Raw genomic sequence first — 25,050 nt, 5'->3', positions numbered from 1 at the left:
CGTTCCTGCGCCCCTCAGGGCCTTGGGAGGGAGTTGCCCCAGTACTGTTAGAAACGTTTCCAGGCAGGGCGCCGTGGCTCACGCCTGTAATCCCAACAATTTGGGAGGCTGAGGAGGGTTCATCACTTGAAGTCAGGCGTTCGAGACCCACCTGGCCGGCCGGGCGCGGTGGCTCAAGCCTGTAATCCCAGCACTTTGGGAGGCCGAGACGGGCGGATCACGACGTCAGGAGTTCGAGACCATCCTGGCTAACACGGTGAAACCCCGTCTCTACTAAAAAATACAAAAAACTAGCCGGGCGAGGTGGTGGGCGCCTGTAGTCCCAGCTACTCGGGAGGCTGAGGCAGGAGAATGGCGTAAAAACCCGGGAGGCGGAGCTTGCAATGAGCTGAGATCCGGCCACTGCACTCCAGCCTGGGCGACACAGCAAGACTCCGTCTCAAAAAAAAAAAAAAAGAGACCCACCTGGCCAACCTAGTGAAACTACCATCTTTGCTAAAAATACAAAAAATTAGCTGGGTTTGCTGCCTTGTGCCTGTAACCCCAGCAACTCGGGAGACTGAGGCACAAGATTTGATTGCACCCAGGAGGCTGAGGTTGCAGTGAGCCGAGATCGTGCCACTGCACTCCAGCCTGGGCGACAGAGCGAGGCTCCATCTAAAAAAAAAGAAACGTTTCCAGACCTACTCCCTGAACCCAAGCACAGAGGAGGTTCAGTTTCTCGGATGAGGAAACTCACTCTCAGAACTCTTATTTATTTACCTACCTGATGCCAAAAGCCACTATGGGATGCGTCTCACGGTGAGACCCGGGACCAATTCATCAGCTTTGCTATGGTCATTTAGTCATTAGATGTCCTAACCTCATGGATTAAATTATCTAACAGCAGGCCTGTGTAGTTAAAACAGATTGCCGGATTGGAATCCTGGTTCTAGGGCAAGTCAACTATCCTGAGCCTAAGTTTCTAATCTGTGAAATGGGGCTAATCACAACCCATCTCATGGTGGTTGTGAGGCACAGAGTAAAAGACATCTAGGAGTTACTCTTTATTTTATTTTATTTTATTTATTTTTGAGACGGCAGAGTCTTGCTCTGTCACCCAGGGTGGAGTACAATGGCACAATCTCGGCTCACTGCAACCTCCACCTCCCGGGTTCAAGCGATTCTCCTGCCTCAGCCTCCTGAGTAGCTGTGACTACAGGTACTTGCCACCATGCCTGGCTAATTTTTTTATTTTTAGTAGAGACGGGGTTTCACCATGTTGGCCAGGGTGGTCTCAATCTCCTGACCTCATGATCCACCTGCCTTGGCCTCCCAAAGTGCTGGAATTGTAGGCGTGAGCCACTGCACCTGGCCTATTTTTTTAATTTAATTTTTTGTTTTGCTTTGTTGTTTTCTGGAGAGGTATCCTGTCGCTCATCGCCCAGGCTGGAGTACAGTGGCATGATCTCAGCTTACTGCAACCTTCGCCTCCTGGGTTCAAGTGATTCTCCTGCCTAAGCCTCCCGAGTAGGTGGGACTACAGGCACACACCACCACTCCCGGCTAATTTTTGTATTTTTAGTAAAGACGGGATTTTGCCATGTTGGCCAGGCTGGTCTCAAACTCCTGACCTAAGATGATCCACCCCCAACTCGGCCTCCCAAAGTGTTGGGATTACAGATGTGAGCCACTGTGCCCAGCTCCTAATTTTTTTTTTTTTTTTTGAGACAGTGTAGCTCTGTCACCCAGGCTGGAGTGCAGTGGTGTGATCTCAGCTGACTGCAACCTCTGCCTCCCAGGCTCAAGCAATTTTCAGCCTCCTGAGTAGCTGGGATTACAGGCATGTGCTGCCATGCCTGGCTAATTTTTCATACTTTTTGGTAGGGATGGGTTTTTGCCATGTTGGCCAGGCTGGTCTTGAACTCCTGGCCTCAAGTGGATCTGTCTACCTTGACCTCCGAAAGTGCTGGGATTACAGGCATGAGCCACCATGCCCGTTTTTTGTTTTTTTGTTTTTTTGTTTTTGTAGAGATAGAGTCTTACCATGTTGCCCAGGCTGTCTCAGAACTCCTGGGCTCAAACCATCCTCCTGCCTTGGCCTCCCAAAATAGTGGGATTACATGTGTGAGCCACTGTGTCTGGCCAGTTGTGATTTTTATTAGTATCTCTAGGAGCCTAATGATAATAACTAACATCTCTTGAGTGTATTATGACGTGCTAGGTATTATGCTCAATGTTTACATGCATTATTCAGTTTAATCCTCAACAATCATGTAAGGGAGAAACTGTCATGCTGACTTTACAAAACATCCAGGCCCAGAGAAGTAACTAGTCGTGGTTCCCATAGTTAGGAAGAGTCAGGATTCCAACCCAGGAGTTGACCTTAAGGTCTCCATTCTTGGCCCCCAGGCTCACCTGCCTGGCAGGTGGGAAGTTCAAGTGGTTCGATGTTGAAGGGATGAATGCAAGAAGTAAAGGAAAGAGCTGGTGGAAATTAGTGAGCTAAAGCTAGGCTTGGCCTGCTTTGAAGCAGTCTGGGTTTGCCCTTAGGGCAAAATCACCTGGGATAGGTGCCAGAGAAGTGGAAGCCATGCTCAGTTTTTGACAGGCTGTGTGACCTTGGGCAGATTCTTGCTCCTGCTGAAACTTCCTTTTCCCCACTTGAAAATCTGAGGATCGGGCTGGGTGCAGTGGGTCACACCTGTAATCCCAACACTTTGGGAGACCCAGGCAGGCTGATCACCCCAGGTCAGGAGTTCAAGACCAGCCTGACCAACATTGAGAAACTCTGTCTGTACTAAAAATACAGAATTAGTCGGGCATGGTAGTGCATGCCTATAATCCCAGCTACTCGGGAGGCTGAGGCAATAGAATCACTTGAACCCCGGAGGCAGAGGTTGCAGTGAGCCAAGATGGCGCCGTTGCACTCCAACCTGGGCAACAAGAGCAAAACTCCATCTCAAAAAAAAAAAAAAAAAAAAAGAAGAAAGAGGGCCGGGCGTGGTGGCTCAAGCCTGTAATCCCAGCACTTTGGGAGGCCGAGACGGGCGGATCATGAGGTCAGGAGATCGAGACCATCCTGGCTAACACGGTGAAACCCCGTCTCTACTAAAAAATACAAAAAACTAGCCGGGCGAGGTGGCGGGCGCCTGTGGTCCCAGCTACTCGGGAGGCTGAGGCAGGAGAATGGCGTGAACCCGGGAGGCGGAGCTTGCAGTGAGCTGAGATCCGGCCACTGCACTCCAGCCTGGGCGACAGAGTGAGACTCCGTCTCAAAAAAAAAAAAAAAAAAAAAAAGAAAATCTGGCTGGGCGTGGTGGCTCACACCTATAATCCCAGTACTTTGGGAGGCCGAGGCAGGCAGATCACGAATCAGGAGATCAAGACCATCCTGGCTAACATGGTGAAACCCCATCTCTACTAAAAATACAAAAAAATTAGCGGGGCATGGTGGGGGGCACCTATAGTCCCAGCTACTCAGGAGTCTGAGGCAGGAAAATGGCGTGAACCCGGGAGGTGGAGCTTGCAGTGAGCTGAGATCGCGCCACTGCACTCGTTTGGGCAACAGAGCGAGACTCCATCTCAAAAAAAAGAAAGAAGAAAAGAAAATCTGAGGATCCAGGTAACTTCTCAGGCCTTTTGCTTGGACTTCCCAACTTGATTTGGGTTGTGTAGGTCTCTCTTCTCTCCAGATGATATAGGAATAAGCTGAGGCCTGGACTGGTCTTTCTGGAGGTGGTAGCACAGGACTGGCTAGGATTTCGGGGACAGGTTGAATTTAGAGTGGATGGTGGTCATTATTATTTTTTGTGTGTGTGTGAGATAGAGTCTCGCTCTGTCTCCCATGCTGGAGCGCAGTCGCATGATCATGGCTCACAGCAACCTCTGCCTCCTAGGTTCAAGCGATTCTCGTGCCTCAGCCTCCCAAGTAGCTAGGACTAAAGGAGCGTGCCACCAGGCCTGGCTAATTTTTGTATTTTTAGTAGTGACGGGGTTTTGCCATGTTGGCCAGGCTGGTCTTGAACTCCCAACCTCAGGTGGTCCACTTGCCTCAGCCTTCCAAAGTGCTGGGATTACAGGAATGAGCAACCGCCCCGGTTGAAAGGATGGTGTTCTGTGTTGAAGTCCTGCATAAGCAAAGTCCCAGAGGCAGGTGTGAGTCTGGGCTTTTAGGCCTGGCTGAAGCTGAGTGTGGTGTTTGAGGGGTGGGTGTAGATGTTGACCAAGTGGGGTAAGGAGGTGTGTGCAAAGTTGGTGGTCCTTCAGTGTCAGATATATGTGTCAGATGTGTGTCCAGGATGCCCCACATGCCAGCTTGCAGAGGGCTTCCCGTGCTAGGCTGGCATGTGGTCCAGGAGTTGCCATGTGCCAGCTGTGTGTTCGAGGCATGCGGTCACATGTGCTGTGGGCTGCACGTGAGTGTGTCAGTGTCTCCTCCCCATCACGAGCATCGGGGGTGGTGGTGAGTCACGGGCTCAGCCTTCAGTGCCAACTGTCATGTTTCTTCCCCCCAAATTTCACCCCCCCAGCCAGCCATGCACCACCCACCCCCACTCCAAGATCTGTGTCGCTTCTCTCTTCCATCCCCCTACCCTGCTCAGCTCCTTCTGAGAGGCTTAGAGTGTTCCCTGAGAAGGAGTCTCCCACTTCTCCTGGCTCTGCCCTCCAGCTCCCTGTCCTTCTCCTATCCACCTTTCCCACTGCCTCTCTGCTCCTGCGACTAGATAATGAGGGCCCCTTTTCTCCACCCACTCATCTCTGTGGGTCCCAAGGATTTCTCTGTGCACCACAGGGAATTCCCATACTCACCACCCATCCCCTCACCTCTATAGGAGCTATTTCTATTGGGAGAAGCTTGCCCCGCATCTCCAGGCTGGCAGCTCCTGCCTCAGTGGCTCTCTTGTGTCTATGAGCCACATCCTTGTCTTTGTGGTCCCCTGGTGTCTGTAGGCCTCCCTTGTTTCTGTGACCTTCTTCGGCTCTCCTTGGCTCTCTCCCTGCCCTGTGGACCGCTCCCCATATCCGAGGAGTGGTTTCTGTTTCCAGGGGCCTCTCTCGTGTCTCTGGCTTCTCCCCTGTTTTCCTTCACGGGAGGTCTCTGTGTCCACATACTGCCCCTTGTCTCCGAGGTCCTTTTGCTTGTCTGTGCAGGCTGCTCCCTTGTGTCCATGGGCCTTTCTTTCTTATCCCTGGGCTTTTCCTGTCCTTGTGGGGTTTATGGGCCTCAGCCCACTTCTCTGGACAGTCTTGATGGCTGTCTCTCTTCTCTTCATTTCTCTTCATCTCTGTAGCCCTCTCCCCTCATCTCAGTGGCCTTCTACCCAGGTCTCCTTGCCTCCCATCTCTGTGGGCTTCTGTGCCCAGGGCTGTCTGGGCAGGGTGGTGGCATGGGGTGGTAGAGGGGGTGGCTCGGGGGTGGGCCCTCCATCCAATGCAGCTCCGTCTTCTCATCAGCATTCTCCTCGCGGGGGGGCCCCCATCCCCAACCAATACGGGCTCCCCCTCCCCCGACTCCCCTCCCTACTCGCTCACTGCCTGCCTCCCTCCCTTCCTCCTGCCTGCCCTCCTCCCTGCCTCCCTCCCTCCCTCTTCTCTCTCCCCACAACCCCCCCAACCCTACCCCCCCGCGCTCCAGGACCCAGCGCGGGCGGCAGGCGGGCAGGCAGGCGGGCAGGCAGGCGGCGGCCTCAGAGGGGAGACTGAGCGGTGGCGGCAGCAGTGGCGGCAGCCAGCGGCGGGGAGGCAGGCCCAGCCGGGGACTGGAGCCGGCGGCTTCTCCTCACAGGGGACCAGGAGTCTGTGACCAGGCCCTCCCACTGAGGCCCAGCACCGGGAGCCCCTGGGACACCCCACCCTCCTCTGCCTTTCTCTTCCACCTGCTCCTCTCCATCCTCCTCTCTCTCCTCCCTTTCTCTCCACCTCATTTGCCCCCTTCTCGGCCTCTCTGGGTCTCCCAGCTCTCCATCCTCCCCAGCCCTCCACTCCCGGGCTCTCCTCGCCCCCAGCATGCTTTTCCCGTGGGGGCTGAGGGCTTGAGGACTCCGGGCCCTTGCCTCAACCAGGGCAGGGCCCAGGCTCCAGGGGGGAGGGGGGAAGGGGGCGGCCCCCTCCCCCAGCAGGCCCTCCCCTCCCCCACTTCTCCTGATGGCCGGCTTCCTTTTCTCCACCCAGTCCTCGCCCCCTGTGGCCCCCCCAGGTCGGCCCGGCTAGGGGAGGGGGCGGGGGCCCTTTCCTGGGCCAGCTTCCCCCTCCCCCGGCTTTGCCTGTGCCCCCCCTTCCGTTTTCACCTTCCTCTCCTCCTTTCCTCTCTCCTTCCCCTCCATTTGCTCCTTCCCCCTCTCCTCTCTCCCCTTCTCTCCTCCATTTTCTCCTTTCCCCTTCCTCCCCCTCCCTGGCCCGCCCTCTCCTCTTCCACCTGTCCTTCCTCCCTGCTTCTGTGGAGCCACCGTTTTGGATTAGTTGGGGGCCACCGCCAGCGGCGGGGGAGGGGGCCCTGTGGACTGCCCTCTCCCCCCGCCCAGCCCCACCGCCACCCAGCGCCGGAGCACCTCCCGCTGTCGGTCCTCGGGCCTCGAGGGAGCCCAGCCCTCCGTCCCACCAGGATCCGTGAGTGTCTGCAGGGCGGGGATTGGGCTGGGTTCTGGGTCCTGGAAGGCTGGGCTTGGTGCTGCCTGGCAGGGGGGCACCACATTCTCCCCGTTCTCCGGACTGGCAAGTACCCTCCCCCACTAGGGGCCTGCTCTGCGCCCTCCATCTCCTCAGTGTCCATTCACCTCCACCTCTTCTCACCCCTTATTCTGGGTACATGCTCACTGCCACCCCCAGCTTTCCAGCTTTGTGGGTCCTACTGGGCTGACTGCTCTTACTCGGGCTCTGACTTACCCCGGGCCCCTGGCATGTCTGTGCCCCTGCTGTCTCCAAGCCTCCGTCCTGGTCCCAGACTGGCTCTTTCTGTTCCTCTGAGCCTCATCCTCTGCCTGCCTTCGGTGGGCCCTGGCCCTGTCCCCATCCCATCCAGTCTCTGTCTCCTGGAGATGTCTTTCCGCTTTTGAGCCCCCATTTTCTGTGTCTCTTGGGCCCCTCTCTGACTCTGTCCAACTTCTCTCTTCGCTGTTAACCCAGGCTGCTCTCAGCATGTCTCTGTTTAGATCCCTGTCTCTGTCAGAACTCCTCCACCCTGGCTTCCCTCTCTCCGAGTCTCCCTTGGCAGGTCTCTTTCCACTTCTCTTTCCATTCTGTGCCTCCGCTCACCTGTCCTCCTCCCTCTCTCTGCCTCTGGGCTTGGAGGCTGTCTTCCCTCTGTCACTTTTCCACCTCTTTCCCCCAGATCCACTCTGGGTGCCCGGCTCCTCCGTCCCTCCCTCCTCAGCTGCTGCCCCACTGCTCCATGGTCCATGCTGACTTTTCCTGGCTGGTCCAACTCTTTCCACTCCCATTCTCTCTCCCCACTTTTGTGTTACCTCACTTGGCCTTTCTGTTCCCTTTTCTCTCCATATCTGGGGGCTTTCGGGCCCCGGGATCTCCTGCTCCCCTGCACGGCTTTCCTGAGTGTCTTGGGGTGGCTGTGCCTCTGTGTGGGTCTAGCCCCTCCTGCAGGCGCTTGCTCTGTCCCTGCCTGTGCCCCTCTAGTGCACTCACTCCATCTCCCCACCTCTTGCTCTCCCTGACTCCCCCTTTCTGTCTCCCAGTTGCTTTTCCCCCTTGCCCCTTCCTCTTCTATGGGCCTGCTATGCAGCTGTGACATACTGTCTTTCTTTCCGACTGGCCATCTCTCTTTGCGGAGTTTGGCCGTTTCTCCCCTTCTCCCAAGTCTTGTACCTGCTGCTATTTCTTTATCTCCCTTTGCCTTCTCCCTCACCCCGTGTGCCTTTGCTGGCCCTCCTTGCCTCTCACCTTTGCTGATGTCTCTCCTGTGCCCACTGTTGCTCAGCTCTCTGCTGGGTTTTGACCTTTATCTGGCTTTGCCCAGTCTCTGGGGCTATGAGTCCTGGGCCTGCCTGACACCCTGCCTGCCCTGTCTCTGTCTCCTTTGATGTCTCGCTTCTAGGCCGTGTCTGTCTCTTGCTCTCTCACTTAGCCTCAGTTCCTACCTCTTGGGCTGTCTTTCTGTGTATCTGTGTCCACCTGCTGCCCCTCAACCCTGTCGTGTAGTCTTTTTCTCTGTCCATTCCCACCTTTGGCTGCCACCTGTGGGTTCCTGTCCTTCTGCCCCATCTTTCCTTCAGTCTTTCTGTCCTTTGTCCTCTGCTCCCTGATTTTCTTCAGGAGTCCCTGGTGTCTCAGGATGACCCACTCCCCTCCTGCCTCTCTCCTAGCCCCGCCCTTCACACTCCTCCCACTGTGAGCGCCTCTTCCCGGTCTCCCAGCATCCCTTGCGCCTCCATCCTTGACAAGCCTTCACCGTAATCCACATTATAGTTTGCAGTCCCCAGCCTGTCCATCATGCCTTCCCACCCGGCACTCTCTCCTTCTCAGAGGCCCAGAGGGCGGTGACTTGCTCAAGATCACGCAGTGAGTCTGGGGCAGAGCTGAGACTGATCCCTGGCCTGGGTTTTCCAGGCCACTTGAGATGGTCAGAAGGACTTGTGCCTCTATCCTTCCCTCGAAGTTCTCATTCCAGTTTCACCAGCTCAAGCTGTCCTTCCATGGGGACTGAGTGGGGTCCGGTGTCCAGGCCCACCTCACAGCATTCTGGGCCCCCCACAGTAACCCTACTCCATGGAAACCCAAGCATCCCTTCCCTTGGGGCACAGCCCTCAGCCAGAGGGAGCGGAGCTGTGCGTCTGGCCGAACTGGTTGCCCTGCAGAAGGCCGGGGTACCTAGAGGAATCCCTGACTCCATAGGAGTGGAGAGTTGTGAAGAGCAAAAATGTACCATCTTCCCCTTTACTTCTGCTCCCCAGCAGGGTGGGGGGCAGCGGTTTGGCACCAACTTCTGGCAGGCAGCTCACTCCCTGCCTTGCTAACTCCTCCCTTCCAGCTCTTCCTGTTTGTATCCAAGTCGGTTCATATCTTTTCTCCATCCTCTGTCTCCGTCTTCCTGTGTCTCACCTGTGACTTGGTTTCCACCTCTCCAGCCTGTCCCTCTCTCTTCCTCTCCCTGCTCTGTCCTTTCTTTATCTTGCCTCCTCATCCTCCTGTCTCTCCCCTCTTTCTCCCTTCTTGTCCTCTTCCTAGCTCCTTGTAACTCTCTTCTTTTCTCTCCATTTCTACCCCCATTTTCCTATTGTCTTGTCTTTGTCTTCCCTTGTATTTCTATTTATTTTGTCCTTTCTCTTTTTCTGAGTCTCTTTCACTTCTCTAAGCCTCTCTTTCACTTTCTCTGTTTCCTCCCTTCTCTCTCTTTGCTTATTTATTTATTTATTTATTTATTTATTTATTTTTTAGCTCTTTTACTGCTCTGGGTCCATTCATCTATGGGGCTCTGTGTGTGCCTCTCTCTCTTTTTCTCCATCTCTCCCGAAGTTTCTTAACTCCTGGATACTCTCCCCTCCAGACCTCGGATGTCCAGGCCTCTCTCCCCATGGGATTGTGGGAACCGGGGACGTCAGGAAGTGGCAAGTGAGGCCTGGGATGGGGTTGCCTAGCAACCACCGCATCCTCTCCAGCCGGTTTCTGTTGCCTAGTAACGGCTGCCTGCCCAGAGACAGGGGCGGGACTGGGTGGGGGGTGGCACTTCCTGGTTTCCTATTAGGGTGGGGCTGGTCCCAGGAATTCACTCCTACCTGAGAACCTTGCACGCCTCCCTCCTGTTTTGGTAGCTGGGCCCATCCTCTCTCTTGCAGCCTGTCCCACTCAGCACCTGAGCACTGTGACCTCCGCTCTCCTCTCTGAGCTGAGCTTCCCTTCTCGCAATGCCCTCAGTATTGCCAGCTTCTGAACAGAGCAGGGCTCTGCAGAGCTGTGAACTGCTTGCCAACAATGTCCCCAAGGCTTCTGTGATCACCCCATCCAGCAGGCCTCCAAGGGGTTCCATCCCACCACATAGTAATCTCCCCCTGGGCTGGGGGGTCTCCCTGTAGGTGGCGAGTGGGGGCCGCGGCAGCTGCGTCCCCATGAGGAGGGGAGGAAGATGCCGGCTGAGCTGCTGCTGCTGCTGATTGTTGCCTTCGCCAGCCCCAGCTGCCAGGTGCTCTCATCACTGCGCATGGGTGAGGCCCTCCCGCACCCTGCCCCTGTGTCCTCAGAGACCCTCCCGTCAGGCCCTGGGGTTCCTCTGGGGACCCATGCATGCCAGTCCCTCAGGACCTGGGTCTCAACTCTCTTCAGCAGCAAGGAGTCCCAGCCTCCAGTTCATCCTTCCCCCAGGACCCAGGAGTCCAGACCCCTAGCTCCTACCAACCTCAGATCCAGGTGTCTAGACCCCTGGTCCCTACACCTACCTCACCCTAGAGCCCAGGAGTCCAAGACCCCAGCCCCCTCCTTCCTCATGACTCAGGAGTCTAGTCCCCAACCCCTGTGTCCCCTCAGCTGCAATCCTGGATGATCAGACAGTGTGTGGCCGCGGTGAGCGTCTGGCCTTAGCCCTGGCCCGGGAGCAGATCAACGGGATCATCGAGGTCCCAGCCAAGGCCCGAGTGGAAGTAGACATCTTTGAGCTGCAGCGGGACAGCCAGTACGAGACCACGGACACCAGTGAGCGGGGCCTTGGGGGCATGGGGTGAGGCAGGGCAGGCCGGTGGCCCTCAGTCCATCCCTTTGCCCCTGGCTTCTGGCCTGGTCTTGTCCTCTTCTAGCTCCATCTTCCCCCTTCCTTTGTGTTTGTCTCTGCCTTCTTCCGAGACATGGCTGCTGCTGGGCCTGGAGGTTGGAGAAGAGGGAGAGCATAAGCCCCAGGTCTGCTCTGGAGGAGCGCAGGGTGGCATTGGAAAGATAAGCCCTGTCATCCCAGCTGGCCATGGATGCTTGTTAGCCCCCAGAGCTTAATAACAAGCCCCAGGCATGGAGGGCAGGAGGCTTGCGCGAGGGTCAGCAAAGGCATTCTGGAGAAAGCTAGTCTGAAGCTGGGCTCTGAAAGGTGAACAGGATGTAGAAGGAGTGGCATGGCTCCAAGCACAGCCGGCCACATGACGGGGGTGTGGAAGTGTCTATGGAATACTAATGGGCTGAATGTTCGAAGGTGTCACTTGAACAGATGTGCTGCAGTTAGGCCTTCGGAAGATGCTGCCTTATAACATGTTTTAGACAGGTTTCTTTCCTGCAGGCCTTATCAGAGGCTTTATGGTGTTACTGCATGTTTCAGATCACTAAGAGGGAGAATGGGGTATGGCGTTTCCCAGGCTTTTTTGGCTGGTGTGGCACAGAGTATAATTTGGGAGAAGCTGGGATGGAGGGTGAGGAGGCAGATGGCATTCCAGGCATGTGCCTAGAGTCTGGAGATGGGGTGGGGATCAGGGTGGGAGCAGAGGGAAATATCTGGAGCCAAGGAATGAGGGTGTGTGGGGTTGAGCCCATCCTGAATCCACCTGGATTCAGGGCATATTTGGAGAGATTGTGAGAGATTTCAGAGCTAAGTGTGAGGCAGTAGGAAGCGAGGCTGTGCAGGCTGTCAGGCCGGCTCAAGGAGGCTAGAGTGCTGGGGTGAAAGATGCCGCCTTCACCCACAAGCACTGAGAAGCCATTGATAGGTCTATACCAGGGAGCAAGGCTTCTGGAAAGAGAATCTGGAGGCTGGATTTGGGTAATGAGTGAGAACTCTGGTATATGTCTGAGTTGAGAGTCCTAAACTAGGGCAGGGACCAAGAGGTTGAAGAGAAGGGGACAGATGTGAGATATTTGAGGACAAAGAAGAGACAGGACGTGGTGACTAATTGGCTGTCAGGAGAGAGATTGAAGGCAAGGACCATTTCCAGGCATCTGGTCTGTGTGGATGGTGGGGCCCTCACCAGTGTGGAAGGTCCAGAAGGAGCCAATTTGGAGGAAATGAGGTGTTCAGTTATGACACCTTTAGTTAGAGGTGGCAGAAACCAAACTCAGCCTGGTTTAAGGAAAAAAGAGAACATATTAGCAAATGTCACTAAAAGACCTACAGACACATTTCAGGCATGGTCGAATCCAGGTGTTCAAACGATGGCCTAGGATTGTTTCAGGCATGGCTGGATTCAGGTATTCAAATGACATCCTGGAGAATCTCTCTGTGTCTTTACTTTTGAGGCCTGCTTTTCTCTGAGTTGGCTTTATTTTCAGAAATGCTTTCTCAGCTGGTGGTGAGATGGCCCCAGCAGCACCAAGCTTACATCTCACCAGTTTAGCAAACCCAGTGATAATTGTAGCAAAAGACCTGGGGAAGGTGCTCCATGGTCTGATTTGCGCGCATACGTATCTCTGAACCAGTTGCCAGGCTAGAAGAATGGAGTTCTGTGACTCCCCAAGGCCTGCATCAGGTGCCAGTCAATCCTGGGAACACTGGACTGAAGGGTGGGGATAGTTCCCCCAGGAGAAGTTAGGGTTCTGCCATGAAAACAGGCACTGGACAAGCAAAAACAGCAGCTTTCCACCTCCCAGTCTCGAGACACACGTGTCTAAGAAGGAAGAGAACAGAAGAAAGAGGAGGAAGTAGGTAAAGCAGGAGAGTGGTGTTTGGAATATGAGGAGGCTCCAGGGGACCTGGGCTGCGGGGTCAGGGGAGGAGGTAGTGAGTGCACCGTGGGTTGTGGCATGGCTGAAAAGATTGAGAACAACAGCGGCTGAGGGACTAGGCACAGGCTTTGCAGGCAGAGGAGGCCCCTGGTGTCTCTTTCTCTTTATCCCTTCCTTTGATCTCCCTTGGCCTGACCTGTCCCTCTGTTGCTGTGTCCTCATCTCTCTCTGTCTCATGCCCCCTCATGTTCACTTGTTGGGTGGGGTCAGAGACTGTCCTTCTGGGTCCCGGATGGCAGAAGAGGATCAGGCAGTTGCCAGTGTCTGATCCTCTCCTGGGCCATGGGGGCTCCCTGAGAGATGGGGAAGGAGAGGAGGCAGGGGGTCCCTGACTCTGTGGTCTCTTCCCCTTCCCTTGCAGTGTGTCAGATCTTGCCCAAAGGGGTTGTGTCTGTCCTCGGGCCCTCCTCCAGCCCAGCATCTGCCTCCACTGTGAGCCACATCTGTGGAGAGAAGGAGGTGAGGTGGGGAGCATGGGCCCAGGGCTTTGCGGGGAGTGGGTCCCTGGGAGGCAAGGGCTGGGCGGAGAAGCAGGATGGAGGCCAAAGTTTCCTCTCTGTCCAGATCCCCCACATCAAGGTGGGTCCCGAGGAGACACCCCGCCTTCAGTACCTTCGCTTCGCATCTGTCAGCCTGTACCCCAGTAACGAGGACGTCAGCTTGGCAGTCTCCCGAATCCTCAAGTCCTTCAACTACCCCTCGGCCAGCCTTATCTGCGCCAAGGCTGAGTGTGAGGGAGAACTGGATGTTTTGTTTTCTGTTCCCCAGACACCCCTTCCCAAGAGATCTGGTGTCCCACATAGTGGTTCACTGCCCGCTAGTTAGAACCCTGGGGCACCCAGACACCAGGCTCTTCTCCCATCTTCAGAAACCGAGGCCTCTGGTTCCACAGACCCCTTCTCTCCTCAAAGAGATCCATTTAGTCCCCAGATGGTGACTAAGCACCTGTCATGTCAAGGCCCTCTGCTAGGCCTGGGCGTGGTCTCTGGGTGCTTGGAACTCCAGTTCTAGTGGAGGTCATTGGTCATTGAGCTGTTGTGATACAGAGTGGTACGTGTGCTGCCAAGAGACATGTGGAGCCTCTGGTATCACATAGGAGGGATCCTAATCCATCTGGGAGGTTCAGAGCCTGTGCCTATGAGAAAGAGACATCCAAGCTGAACCTGAAGGGTGTGGGAAGAAAGAGGGAACAGGTTCTAAGCAGAGTGTGGCAAGGGCAGAGGTAGAGGGCCCAGGGAGCATGGCCCTTCAAGAGGCTTACAGATGCTCCCAGTGGCTGAAATATGGGAACAACGAAGCAAGAGATGATGGGAGCCATGGGAGGTCCCCATGCAGGGCAGGGCGAGGGGACAGGGTCAGATTCGTGTTCTAGGAAGAGTGCTTAGGCTGCAGTGTAGAGAACAGGCTGGAGAGTGACAAGAGGGGTGGCAAGGAGACAAGCGAAAGGCAGGGAGAGGCGACACTGGTCTGGGCCCAGGTGGTGGCAGTTGGAATGAGGGGGCCAGGGTGATGTGAGAGGCAGTGACGGAAGGAAGAGGGTGGGGCTAGGGATGGTGTGAGGCCTCTGCCAAGGAGGAACACTATTCATCAGGGGCACACGTTGGGCATGGTGTGTCTTTGAGACATTCATGTGAGATGTCTGGTAGACTGGTGGATTTGTGGGTATGGAGCTTGAGGCAGGGAGGGACTGTGCTCCGTAGCCTCTAGAAGGAATTCCTCCTTCAAGAAGTATTTACTGGGCCAGGCGTGGTGGCTCACACCTATAATCCTAGCACTTTGGGAGGCCAAGGTGGGAGGATGGCTTGAGGCCAGGAGTTCAAGGCCAGCCTGGGCAACATGGTGAGACCCCATCTCTTTTTTTTTTTTGAGACGGAGTCTCGCTGTGTCGCCCAGGCTGGAGTGCAGTGGCCGGATCTCAGCTCACTGCAAGCTCTGCCTCCCGGGTTTTTACGCCATTCTCCTGCCTCAGCCTCCCGAGTAGCCTGGACTACAGGCGCCCGCCACCTCGCCCGGCTAGTTTTTTTTGTATTTTTTAGTAGAGACGGGGTTTCACCGTGTTAGCCAGGATGGTCTCGAACTCCTGACCTCGTGATCCGCCCGTCTCGGCCTCCCAAAGTGCTGGGATTACAGGCTTGAGCCACCGCGCCCGGCCGAGACCCCATCTCTTAAAAAAATTTTATTGAGCACCTGCTGTGTGCCAGGCGCTGCTCTTGGTATTAGGGGTCAGCCGTGGGTGAAGTAGTCCAAGTACATTCTGATGAGAGGACTTGGGCAAAAAACACCACAAATAAGTGTATTACATGGTTAGAAATAGTGAGTTCTATGGAAAAGTAGAAATGACTTATGAAGAAGGGTGTGGGCGTGGGGTGCAACTTTAAATGAAATGGTGGGCGAGGGCCTCATTGAGAAGGTGACGTTGGAGTAGAGACCTGGAGGAGGGGAAGGAGGGAGCCATGTTAGGATGTGAAAGAAGAGGGTTCCAGGCCAAGGGAATAGCCAGCGTAAAGGCTGCAGGACAGGAGCAAGACTGTGGTGTGTGCAGAACAGCAAGGAGGCGGTGTGGCTCAAGCCCAGAGAGTGAGTGGTGGGGAGAGGAAGGGCTGTGGGCTGGGTGGTTTAAAAAAAAAAGTATTTATGGAGCAGCTGCTATGTGCCAGGCCCGGCTCTTGGTATTAGGCTATTAGGGATCAGTCTGTACTCTAGTGTCTCAATGAGTCCCCCGCCCACCATTTCATTTAAAGTTGTACCCCACACCCACACTAGACTCCCAGTCTTCATAACTCACTTCTGCTTTAACGTAGAACTCATTACTTCTAACCATGTAATGCACTTATTTGCGGTATTTGTTGCCCCACTCATCTCCTCATCCTGTACCCGGTCTGCTTCACTCACGGCTGACCCCCAATACTAAGAGCAGAGCCTGGCTCAGAGCACATGCTCAACAAGCACCTTTTTTTTTTTTTTTTTAAAGAGATGGTGTCTCACTATATTGGCCAGGCTGGTCTTGAACTCTTGCAGTCTGGGCAGTAACAAGGGGGTGAGGTGGGCAGATTGTGTGGGGCCTTGGAGGCTGTGAGGACTTCGGCCTCAATGACTCTGACTGAACTGAGAAGTCATTCAAGGGTTTGGGGCAGAGGAGGAGCACATCTGACCCGCATCATTCTGGCTGCTGTGTACGGAACAGACTCAGGGGCAGGCTTGGGGATTGCAGCAGGCAGGAATTGGTGGTGGCTCAGGGCAGGGTGGTGACAGTGGCATGGGGTAAGGGGATCTGATGTGTTTGGAAGGTAGGGCCTTGATGGATTGGGTGTGAAAGAGAGGAAGCCAGAGTTTTGGCCTGAGCGACTGGCACACTGGAGATGCTGTTCACCAACACGGGAAAGCCGTGGTGGTTGAGCAAGGAGATTAAGCATGAGATGCCTGTCAGATCTCCAGTGAGGGGTCAGGAAGGTGGCAGAGACAGGAATCTGGAGTTCTAGGAAGAGGTCTAGGTTGGGATTTTAATTGGGGAGGGCCCAGGCTTCGAGTCCCCAAGCCCATTACCCCATGGGATCCAGCTGCCCCATGTCCTTGCACACCCTCCAGTCCTCTGCCCAGCTGCCCCATGTCCTTGCACACCCTCCAGTCCTCTGCCCAGCTGCCCCATGTTGAGGAAGAGTGAGTGTCTGTGCCATGCCTGGGTACCTAGAAGGGCTCCAACCCAAGGCCCCACCCCTCCCTCAGGCCTGCTGCGATTGGAGGAACTGGTGCGTGGCTTCCTCATCTCCAAGGAGACGCTGTCAGTGAGGATGCTGGACGACAGCCGGGACCCCACGCCACTGCTCAAGGAGATCCGTGATGACAAGGTGTCCACCATCATCATCGATGCCAACGCCTCCATCTCCCACCTCATCCTCCGTAAGGTGAGCCCCCCACCTCTAATTTCCCAAAGGACTGGGGCCAGAAACTTGGGGTGACTGAGCAAGTCACCCAATGCCATGGGCCTCAGGAGTCAAAAGGGGGCTTCAAGACCTTCTTCTTCGGTGAAGATGATAATTGTAAAGTTTGTCTCTCAGCCTGCCTGCTTCCTGGTTGTGTGGTCCTGGGCAGTCACCCCATCTGCCTGTGTATAGTCACTGTTCAGTGGGTTGTGAGGATAATGAGTGAGTGGCAAGTAAAGTATGAAGGGCAGTGCCTGGCCCAGAGTCAGATCTGGCTACATCGTAGCACTGAAGGATTTTTAAACATTTTTTATTGAGCTCTGTGTTAAGGTGTTTTTGCATGTATTTTTTTTCTTTTTCTTTTTTTTTTTTTTTTTTTTTTTTGAGACGGAGTCTTGCTTTGTCGCCCAGGCTGGAGTGCAGTGGCGAAATCTCAGCTCACTGCAACCTCCGTCTCCTGGGTTCAAGCGATTCTCCTGCATCAGCCTCCCAAGTAGCTGGGACTATAGGCACCTGCCACCACACCTGGCTAATTTTGGTATTTTAGTAGAGATAGGGTTTCACCATATTGGCCAGGATGGTCTTGAACTCCTAGTAACCTAGTGATCTGCCTGCTTTGGTCTCCCAAAGTGCTGGAATTACAGGCGTGAGCCACCGCACCCGGCCAGTAACCAAATTTGTATTATTTATTTTTCTCTACTTTTTTTTTTTTTTTAATTAAAACCGTATGTCAGCCAGGTGCAGTGGCTCATGCCTATAATCCCAGCACTTTGGGAGGCCGAGGCGGGCAGATCACGAGGTCAGGAGATCAAGATCATCCTGGGTAACACAGTGAAACCCCATCTCTACTAAAAATACAAAAAAATTAGCCGGGCATGGTGGCAGGTGCCTGTAGTTCTACCTACTCAGGAGGCTGAGGCAGGAGAATCGCTTGAACCTGAGAGGTGGAGGTTGCAGAGAGCTGAGATTGCACCACTGGACTCCAGCCTGGGTGACAGAGCAAGAGTTGGTCTCAAAAAACAACAAAAACAAAAACAAAAACAAAAAACCCATATATCACTGCTGGCTGTAGCCCACAGGAAGTGCGAACAGAATCCACTGGGTTCTTGAGACAGGATGACTTAAGGAAGAGGTTTCAGGTTTGGGAGCCAGGCAGGCCTGGGCTGGGATCCTGTCCCCTCCTGTGCCAGCCGTGTGAACAGTTGTCTCTTCCCTTTCCAAGCCTGCCCTTCCCTGACACCCACGTGATGAGAGCCCAACTCCTGCCACCCAGGAAATGCAAGCTGGTGCCCTTTAATTTTATAATTCTCGTGGGGGGACAGACTTGGGTGCTTCTGGCAGGAAGAATTTTTCCAGCTTTGTTTTCCTTGAGGACTATGAGAAAAGGGGCTCAAGAATGAATCTTGACATTCAAACTGGCTGCTATTATTGCAAAGCACTCTTAAAGATTGCAGGGAATCGATTTTCTGACCTTATGCCTGGGCTGAGCCCTACACATTAGCAGCCCAACCTTGGCTTTTGGAGAGTGTAGGGCTTAAAATTAAGGCTCTCCTCTCCGCTGGGCCTGGTGGCTCACACCTGTAATCCCAGCACGATGGGAGGCCAAGGCAGGAGGATTGCTTGAGACCAGGAGCTTGGGACCATAGCAAGACCCCATCTCCACAAAAAAAAAAAAAAAAAAAAAATTTCAATTAGCTGGGCATTGTGGTGCATGCCTATGATTCCAGGTACTCAGGAGCTGAGGTGGGAGGATCACTTAAGCCTGAGAGGTCAAGGTTTCAGTGAGCTATGATCCACTGTACTCCAGCCTAAGTAACAGAGCAAGATCCTATCTTTATAAAAATAATAATTCCCCTTCCTGCCCTATTTCTGAGACTTCTTCTTACCTGTCTCCAGAAGGAAATCTTGTAAGTGCCTTCATGAGAGATGGGGGCGTTTGGGGACCCTATTCTCTCCTCTAGCAAAATCTCCATCCCACCTGGGACAGCAGTCAGCATGGCAGGACACCAGGGACTAAGGCCTCCCTCTGCCCCCACTTGTCTCCTCCTCCCTGTCTGTCTATCTCTGAGCATTTCTTACTTTACTGTGTTTCCCATGGGATGTCTTCTCACCAGGTCTGTCTCTAAATCTCTCTTCCTCTCTTGAGTCCTCCCCATCTCTGCCTGTGGGTCTCTGTCTCTCACTCTGCCTCTTTGCCTCCCTGTGTTTTCCAGGCCTCAGAACTGGGAATGACTTCAGCGTTTTACAAGTACATCCTCACCACCATGGTGCGTAGGCCTTCTGGCCCCTCTCTGCCCTCACTTCCCTCCCACCACAGCTGTCCCACTTAGGTCTCGGCCCCAGGCCTCACCACCTCTTCTGGTCCCAGGACTTCCCCATCCTGCATCTGGACGGTATTGTGGAGGACTCCTCCAACATCCTGGGCTTCTCCATGTTCAACACATCCCACCCCTTCTACCCTGAGTTTGTCCGCAGCCTCAACATGTCCTGGAGGGAGAACTGTGAAGCCAGCACCTACCCAGGCCCTGCGGTGAGCACACAGATACCCAGTCACACCCAGAGACACTCTGTGCACAGATACTTCTGGGACCCCCTTTCAGACCTCGCTCAGATCATGCTCAGAACCCTCTCGCCTCCCTGAGGCCTCGTGGTGTGGCCTTGTGATGCACTGGGGCCATGTCCTCCTCTCCCTCTACCTCCCACACCACTCTGGCCATACCAGCTCCTCGAGGTGCCTCTGATGCCCCAAGCACAGGTGCACCTCAGGGCCTCTCCACACCCTCTTCCCCCTGCTTCCCGTGAACTTTCTGAGAGAAGCAGTGGGTCGCTCCCCATCACTAGGACATTGCTCCAGTGTCCCCTCAGGTATAAGACTTTTCCTTCCTCCTACTGTTTAAAAAATGGTAAACTTGGCCTGGCGTGGTGCCTCACGCCTGTAATCCCAGCACTTTGGGAGGCCAAGGCAGGCAGATCACCTGAGGTCAGGAGTTCAAGACCAGCCTGGCCAACATGGTGAAACCCCACCTCTACAAAAGTATAAAAATTAGCCGGGCGTGATGGCAGGTGCCTGTAATCCAGCTACTTGGGAGGCTGAGGCGGAAGAATCACTTGAACCCAGGAGGCGGAAGTTGCAGTGTGCTGAGATCGTGCCATTGCACTCCAGCCTGGGTGAGAGAGTGAGACTCTGTCTCAAAAAAAAAAAAAAAAAAAAAAAAAAAAAAAAGGGTAAACTGGCCAGGCATGGTGACTTACACTTGTAATCCCAGCACTTTGGGAGGCTGAGGCAGGAGGCTCACTTCAGGTCAGGAGTTCAAGATCAGCCTGGCCAACATGGCGAAATCCTGTCTCTACTGAAAACACAAACATTAGCTGGGTGTGGTAGCACGTGCCTGTAATCCCAGCTACTTGGGTGGCTGAGACACAACAGTTGCTTGAACCTGGGAGGTAGAAGAGGTTGCAGTGAGCCAAGATTGTGCCACTGCACTCCAGCCTGGGTGACAGAGCAAGACTCTGTCTCAAAAGAAAAAATAAAAAAGGTAAAGTATCTACATTTTCACCCCTCCCTGCCTTGTCTTTTTCCATAGCACTTATATTTGCTTATTTCATCACGATGTGGCTTACTGTATATTAGACTTACATAGAGATATGGATTTGAGGACTGTAAGTTCCATGAGGGCAGGGGGTTCTGTTTATTTTGTTCACCATTGTATCCCCAGTACTTAAAACAGCATAACTCATAACAGGTGTCTGATAATAGATGTTGAATAAATACCAGCATACAGAAGATGCATATTTATATGTATTTGTTCACTGACATCTACTCAGATACCAAGACACCAAGACACTTCTACGCAGAGTGCACATGGACACCAAGCTGTCTAGTCAGTTGGGTCCACACAAGGACATCACACGCCCCAACACAGAGGCACATTTGTGTGTACTCCTGTGCACATCTACACAACACAGATACTCAGACCTTCACACTAACACAGCTAGGGCACACCCTAACAAGCACACACAGTGGTTGTGTCACAGCTTGGTGGCCAGAGTGTATGGGACGCTCACTGTGTGCCAGGTGCTGTTCTGAGTGCTTTACAGGCGTTATGTCACCAGATCCCCACAACAGCACATGAAGGTAGAGATTACTATTATCCTCATTTTACAGAAACGGAAGCTAAGGTTCAGGGAGGAATGAGGACTTAGCCCTGTCACAGAATGAGAAAATAGCAGAGCCGGGCCTCTAGCTCTGAGCCACCTGCCTCCCAGGCCTGGGACCAACCATTAAATGCTCCTACCTTTCTGACACCACCCCCACCCTTCTTATAGATGAATGGGCATGGTCATCCAGCCCCACTCATGTAAACATGTCCCAGACACACTCAGATGGGGACTGTGGCCATCTTCCCTGGCCTGCATCACCCAGATTGCCGGACATACCTGCCCATGCAGGTGACACAGCTGGCTATCCAGGCACCCTCTGAGAGACACATGGCCACACACAGTCTGGGAGACCTACTCCCACCAAGACACGGGAAGCACACACACCTTCCCCGCTGTCAATTCCACTTCCCAAAAAAGACACTGGAGCCACTTGCTCACTCCTGACCCACCCAGTTTCCCATTCCTGGGGAGAGGGAAGTTATTTGAGGGCTTGAGGGTGGCAGCTCAGGGGCCTTTGGGGCTCCCCTGGCTAAGCAGCCTCTTATCCATCCCACCCCCACCTCTGTCCCACCACAGCTGTCAGCTGCACTGATGTTTGATGCCGTGCACGTGGTGGTGAGCGCTGTCCGAGAGCTGAACCGCAGCCAGGAGATCGGTGTGAAGCCGCTGGCCTGTACGTCAGCCAACATTTGGCCCCATGGGACCAGCCTCATGAACTACCTGCGCATGGTGAGCCTGAGCAGGGGTGGGTGGAGGAGGCAGGGCATGGCCACCTCAGGTGGGAGCACTCACTGTGTCCACCCTGTGGCCCTCTGCCCTCCCCGCTCCTCCCACCATACCCACTGCCTCCCCTGTCCACTCCCGGCTGCTGCTGCCTGTCTGGGTTGCTCTCTCTCTCTCTTTCCGAGTCTTGCCTTCTTCATGCCTTTTGTCCCATCTCCCCTTGCTTCCTTGCATGTTATCTTGCTGTTTTGACTGTGATCTTCCTCTTTCTTTTCTCTCTTGTCCCCTCCACCCTGGTCTGTCTGTGCCTTTCTCTGTGGATGTCTCATCACGCTGGGCCTTCCCTGCCCATCTCTGGGCCCCTGCATCCTCCCTCTGCCCTGCCTCCCCACCCTGCCAGGTAGAGTATGATGGGCTGACCGGGCGGGTCGAGTTCAACAGCAAAGGGCAGAGAACCAACTACACCCTGCGCATCCTAGAAAAGTCCCGGCAGGGCCACCGTGAGGTGAGCAGACCCAGGGCGACGCCAGAGCCCTGCTGGGGTGAGGGTGGGGGCAGGCCCAGAGGCTGCCATGACCTTGGGCAGGGCCTGAGCTGACAGTACCCTCTCTGCCCCCTAGATTGGGGTGTGGTACTCTAACCGCACCCTGGCCATGAATGCCACCACCCTGGACATCAACCTGTCGCAGACACTGGCCAACAAGACGCTGGTGGTCACAACCATCCTGGTGAGTGGCCCTAGACGGGGGCCTGGGAGTGGTAAGTGAAGGCGCCTGAACGCTGGGCCTTCCCTGACGCTGCCCTGAGCCCAGTCCTAGCTCCCACCGTGAGGTGGAGGGATGCATTGGCTGGCACAGCGCACAGGCCAGTGGGGCCCGGGATTCCTGCACCCAGCAACTCCAGGTTGTGAATAAGGCACTACCATCCAAAACGCTGCCAGAGCAGGGAGGGAGCAGACTGCCCTCAGGGCCAACTTTCACCCAGCTCTTTGCACAGTGTCTGGCCGTGGTCAATCCTGGTGAATCATGATTGCCAGAACAGTTGTTTTGCCACCTTTGATGACAACATGTATCAACAATGCCAACTCAGTGTCCATCTTGAAGTTGTAGAAACTGAGGCTTAGAGAGGGAGGCAACTTGCCCAGGGTCACACAGCAAGTACCCAGCACAGGCCAGGACTGAAAGCTATGTCTCTAATCCTTCAGAGCCCGAGTCTTGACCACTGTGTTCTGAAGCTCCAGACCTCTCAGTACCCAAGCACCAGCGAGGGGCATTGTCCTGTAGCCCTGAGAGTGCCACTCCTGCATTTCGCCAGATCAGAGGCAGAGGGGCCTTTGTACGTCAAGTATTTATTGAGCACCTGTTCTGCACCAGGCACTGTGCTAGGCCCTTTCCAAGCGTCATTCTTTAGACCTCATGGCTACCGTTGTGAGCTTCGTCTTATTTCCCCGTTTTGAGGATAAGGAAGCAGGTCACACGGTGAGTTCCCGGCAGAGCTGAGTGTCCAGCTCAGAGCTAGTGCCCTCTCTGCTGCACCATGCTGCCTCCTGCCAGGCACAATGGGCTTCCTCCGTGGCCTTAGGAGGTCAGGGAGGGGGTGATGCACAGGCCTGGCGAGCAGGAGGCTTCCCCAAGCAGCTGGCCTGGAGGCTGGACACGCCAGGCAGCCACGCTCTTCAGAGCGGCCAAGTCTGCAGCCTGTCAGCATTTGTTGTTACTGAGGGAGCTGCTCAGTAACTCTGAGCTGTGTCAGCTATTAGCTGTGGATGCTGACATTCAGAGAGGGTTACAAGAGGGTTTTGCAGGATGTTAGAGGGCCCCCTAAAGCAGTGAGTCGCAGAGCAGTTCCCTCGGTCCCTAGGGAACTCCTGATCTAAAATGGACCTCGAGTCCCTCTGGAGCAAGGCCAGTGATCCTGTTGTGGAGGGACAGATGGCCTGCAGATGGGAAACCAGACACCTCCTAACAGCCTCCCCAGGGGACCATGGAGGCTTGGCTAGGAGCAGTCAGACCCTCTGTGCTATGGTATGCGGTCAATCCTTGAAGCCTGTGGAGGCAGAAAAGTTGGGGGCCTTGGTGGGGAACAGGGTGCAGAGGTCAGGGAGGGGAGGTCAGGAGAGCTGAGTCATGACCCTGGGAGCTTCGAGTGTCTTCTTCACTCTCCTCCCCGCTTCTTCTCAAGGCCTGGGAGCTTGTATTTTTCTTCCCTTCGTGATGTTCACCCATCTCTTGATGGGTTGATTCACTTATTCATTTGGTCCATAAATATTTACCAAAGCTGTATGGTGCTGGCCCTTACATTCTAGAAGCACAGAAATGAGTCAGGTGCTCTCGGGTGGCACTGGGAGGTGGTCCCAGTCTGATGGAAGAGACAGACCTGGACACAGTCATTCCCACAATGAGGGCCTCCCAAAGAAAGGAGGGACTGAGTCAGCTTTAAGAGGCTGGAAGAAGGCTTCCTGGCAGAGGTGACCTTAGATGGGGTTGCATAGGAGTTGGGTGTGCGGAAAATATCCCAGGCAGCAGGAGCGGCAGGAGGGGCAGGAGCCAGGGTTTTAGGAGGTGTTTGTCAGTTTGAACAGGGAGGCAACAGCCTCTGTGTACACAGTCAGACAAGCCCTGTTCATTCGCTGGTATTGCCTGACATGGGTTTCTTGGCAAGACCTGTGTCAGTTACTTGGAGATTCAGATGTGACTCAAACTGGGTGCCTAGGGCAAGATGTGGGTTAGAACTTGTCTCATTCGCTGCTCTATTCCCAGGGCCTAGAGCCGTGACTGACACCTAGCAAGTACAGAGGGTTGTGGTGAGTGATGGGACAGAGGCAGCCTAGGGGCTGTGGGGCAGCAGGTGGGGAAGGGGCTCTGAAGGACCTAGTTGTCCTGTGCTTTACCTTGGAGAGAGAGTGTTGAGCAGGAAGGGGCAGGGCCAGATCTGGAGTCAGGAAAGCTCCTTGTTGGCCCTTGAGGGATGCTGCTGGGATTAGAGGTGGTCCAGGTGTGGGAGCGAGGGGCTCTGGTGATGGGAGTGCAGGCTAGCGCTGCCCCTGGGGCAGGCTCAGGGATCTCGTGCTGAGACAGGATGGGCTGGCACTGAGATGGAGAGAGGCCCCAGCTGGGGTACAGAAGTCCCATGGAGTTGAGACAGTGCAGGGGCCTGCCCTCCTCAGCCCCTGGTCTTGCCCCAGTCTTGGAGAATTTCTCAGGGCCCCCAGGTGGTCCTGAGGATTCCCTTCATTGAGCTGAGACATCTCACCCTGCCCTTTGGTGACTAGTGTGGCAGTTAAGAGTAGTCTCTCTGCTGCGGACAGAGGGACCTCAGTCCCATTCCTCTGCTCTTATTAGTTCAAGTCCCTTAAATCTCCAGTCTCCTTTGCTTTATCTGTGAAACGGGTCTGCATCTCACCTTGAGGGGCAGTGAGAGGATCACATGAACTAAGAAGGCCCTTGCAGTGCCTAAGGTACGCGTGAGAGAACCTCCCTCCCTCCCTCTCCCGAGCTTGTGGTTCATGGCTTTGAGCGTTGTGCCAAGCCCTATGCTCATGTGACTCAATCTTCACAGAAGCACTGATTTTCAGATAAAGAAACTCAGGCATGGGAGGGTTAAATGACATGCCTGAGGTTGCCCA

General features: G+C 54.6%; 1 protein-coding gene across 8 annotated transcripts in view; it reads left to right on the top strand.

The window, feature by feature from the left end:
* Positions 1-25,050, top strand: part of LOC105495618 (glutamate ionotropic receptor kainate type subunit 5) — an 83,792-nt gene that overhangs the window by 485 nt on the left and 58,257 nt on the right. For 5 of the 8 annotated variants that reach the window (XM_071088169.1, XM_071088168.1, XM_071088166.1 and 2 more), the window contains 11 exons: positions 5,618-6,588; positions 10,005-10,133; positions 10,453-10,617; positions 12,983-13,080; positions 13,186-13,351; positions 16,345-16,523; positions 18,755-18,808; positions 18,910-19,071; positions 21,279-21,431; positions 21,826-21,930; positions 22,046-22,153. In XM_071088169.1, coding sequence (XP_070944270.1) covers positions 5,618-6,588; positions 10,005-10,133; positions 10,453-10,617; positions 12,983-13,080; positions 13,186-13,351; positions 16,345-16,523; positions 18,755-18,808; positions 18,910-19,071; positions 21,279-21,431; positions 21,826-21,930; positions 22,046-22,153 — 2,290 coding nt within the window. Of the gene's footprint in view, positions 1-3,279; positions 3,605-5,617; positions 6,589-10,004; positions 10,134-10,452; positions 10,618-12,982; positions 13,081-13,185; positions 13,352-16,344; positions 16,524-18,754; positions 18,809-18,909; positions 19,072-21,278; positions 21,432-21,825; positions 21,931-22,045; positions 22,154-25,050 lie in introns of those variants that run through there. The other 3 variants (XM_071088171.1, XM_071088170.1, XM_071088172.1) reach the window with 3 other exon arrangements.

Source organism: Macaca nemestrina, chromosome 20 (assembly GCF_043159975.1).
Source record: "Macaca nemestrina isolate mMacNem1 chromosome 20, mMacNem.hap1, whole genome shotgun sequence".
NCBI lineage: Eukaryota > Metazoa > Chordata > Mammalia > Primates > Cercopithecidae > Macaca > Macaca nemestrina.
The sequence above is the reverse complement of the archived record's forward strand: the minus strand, read 5'-3'. Positions and strand labels throughout refer to the sequence as shown.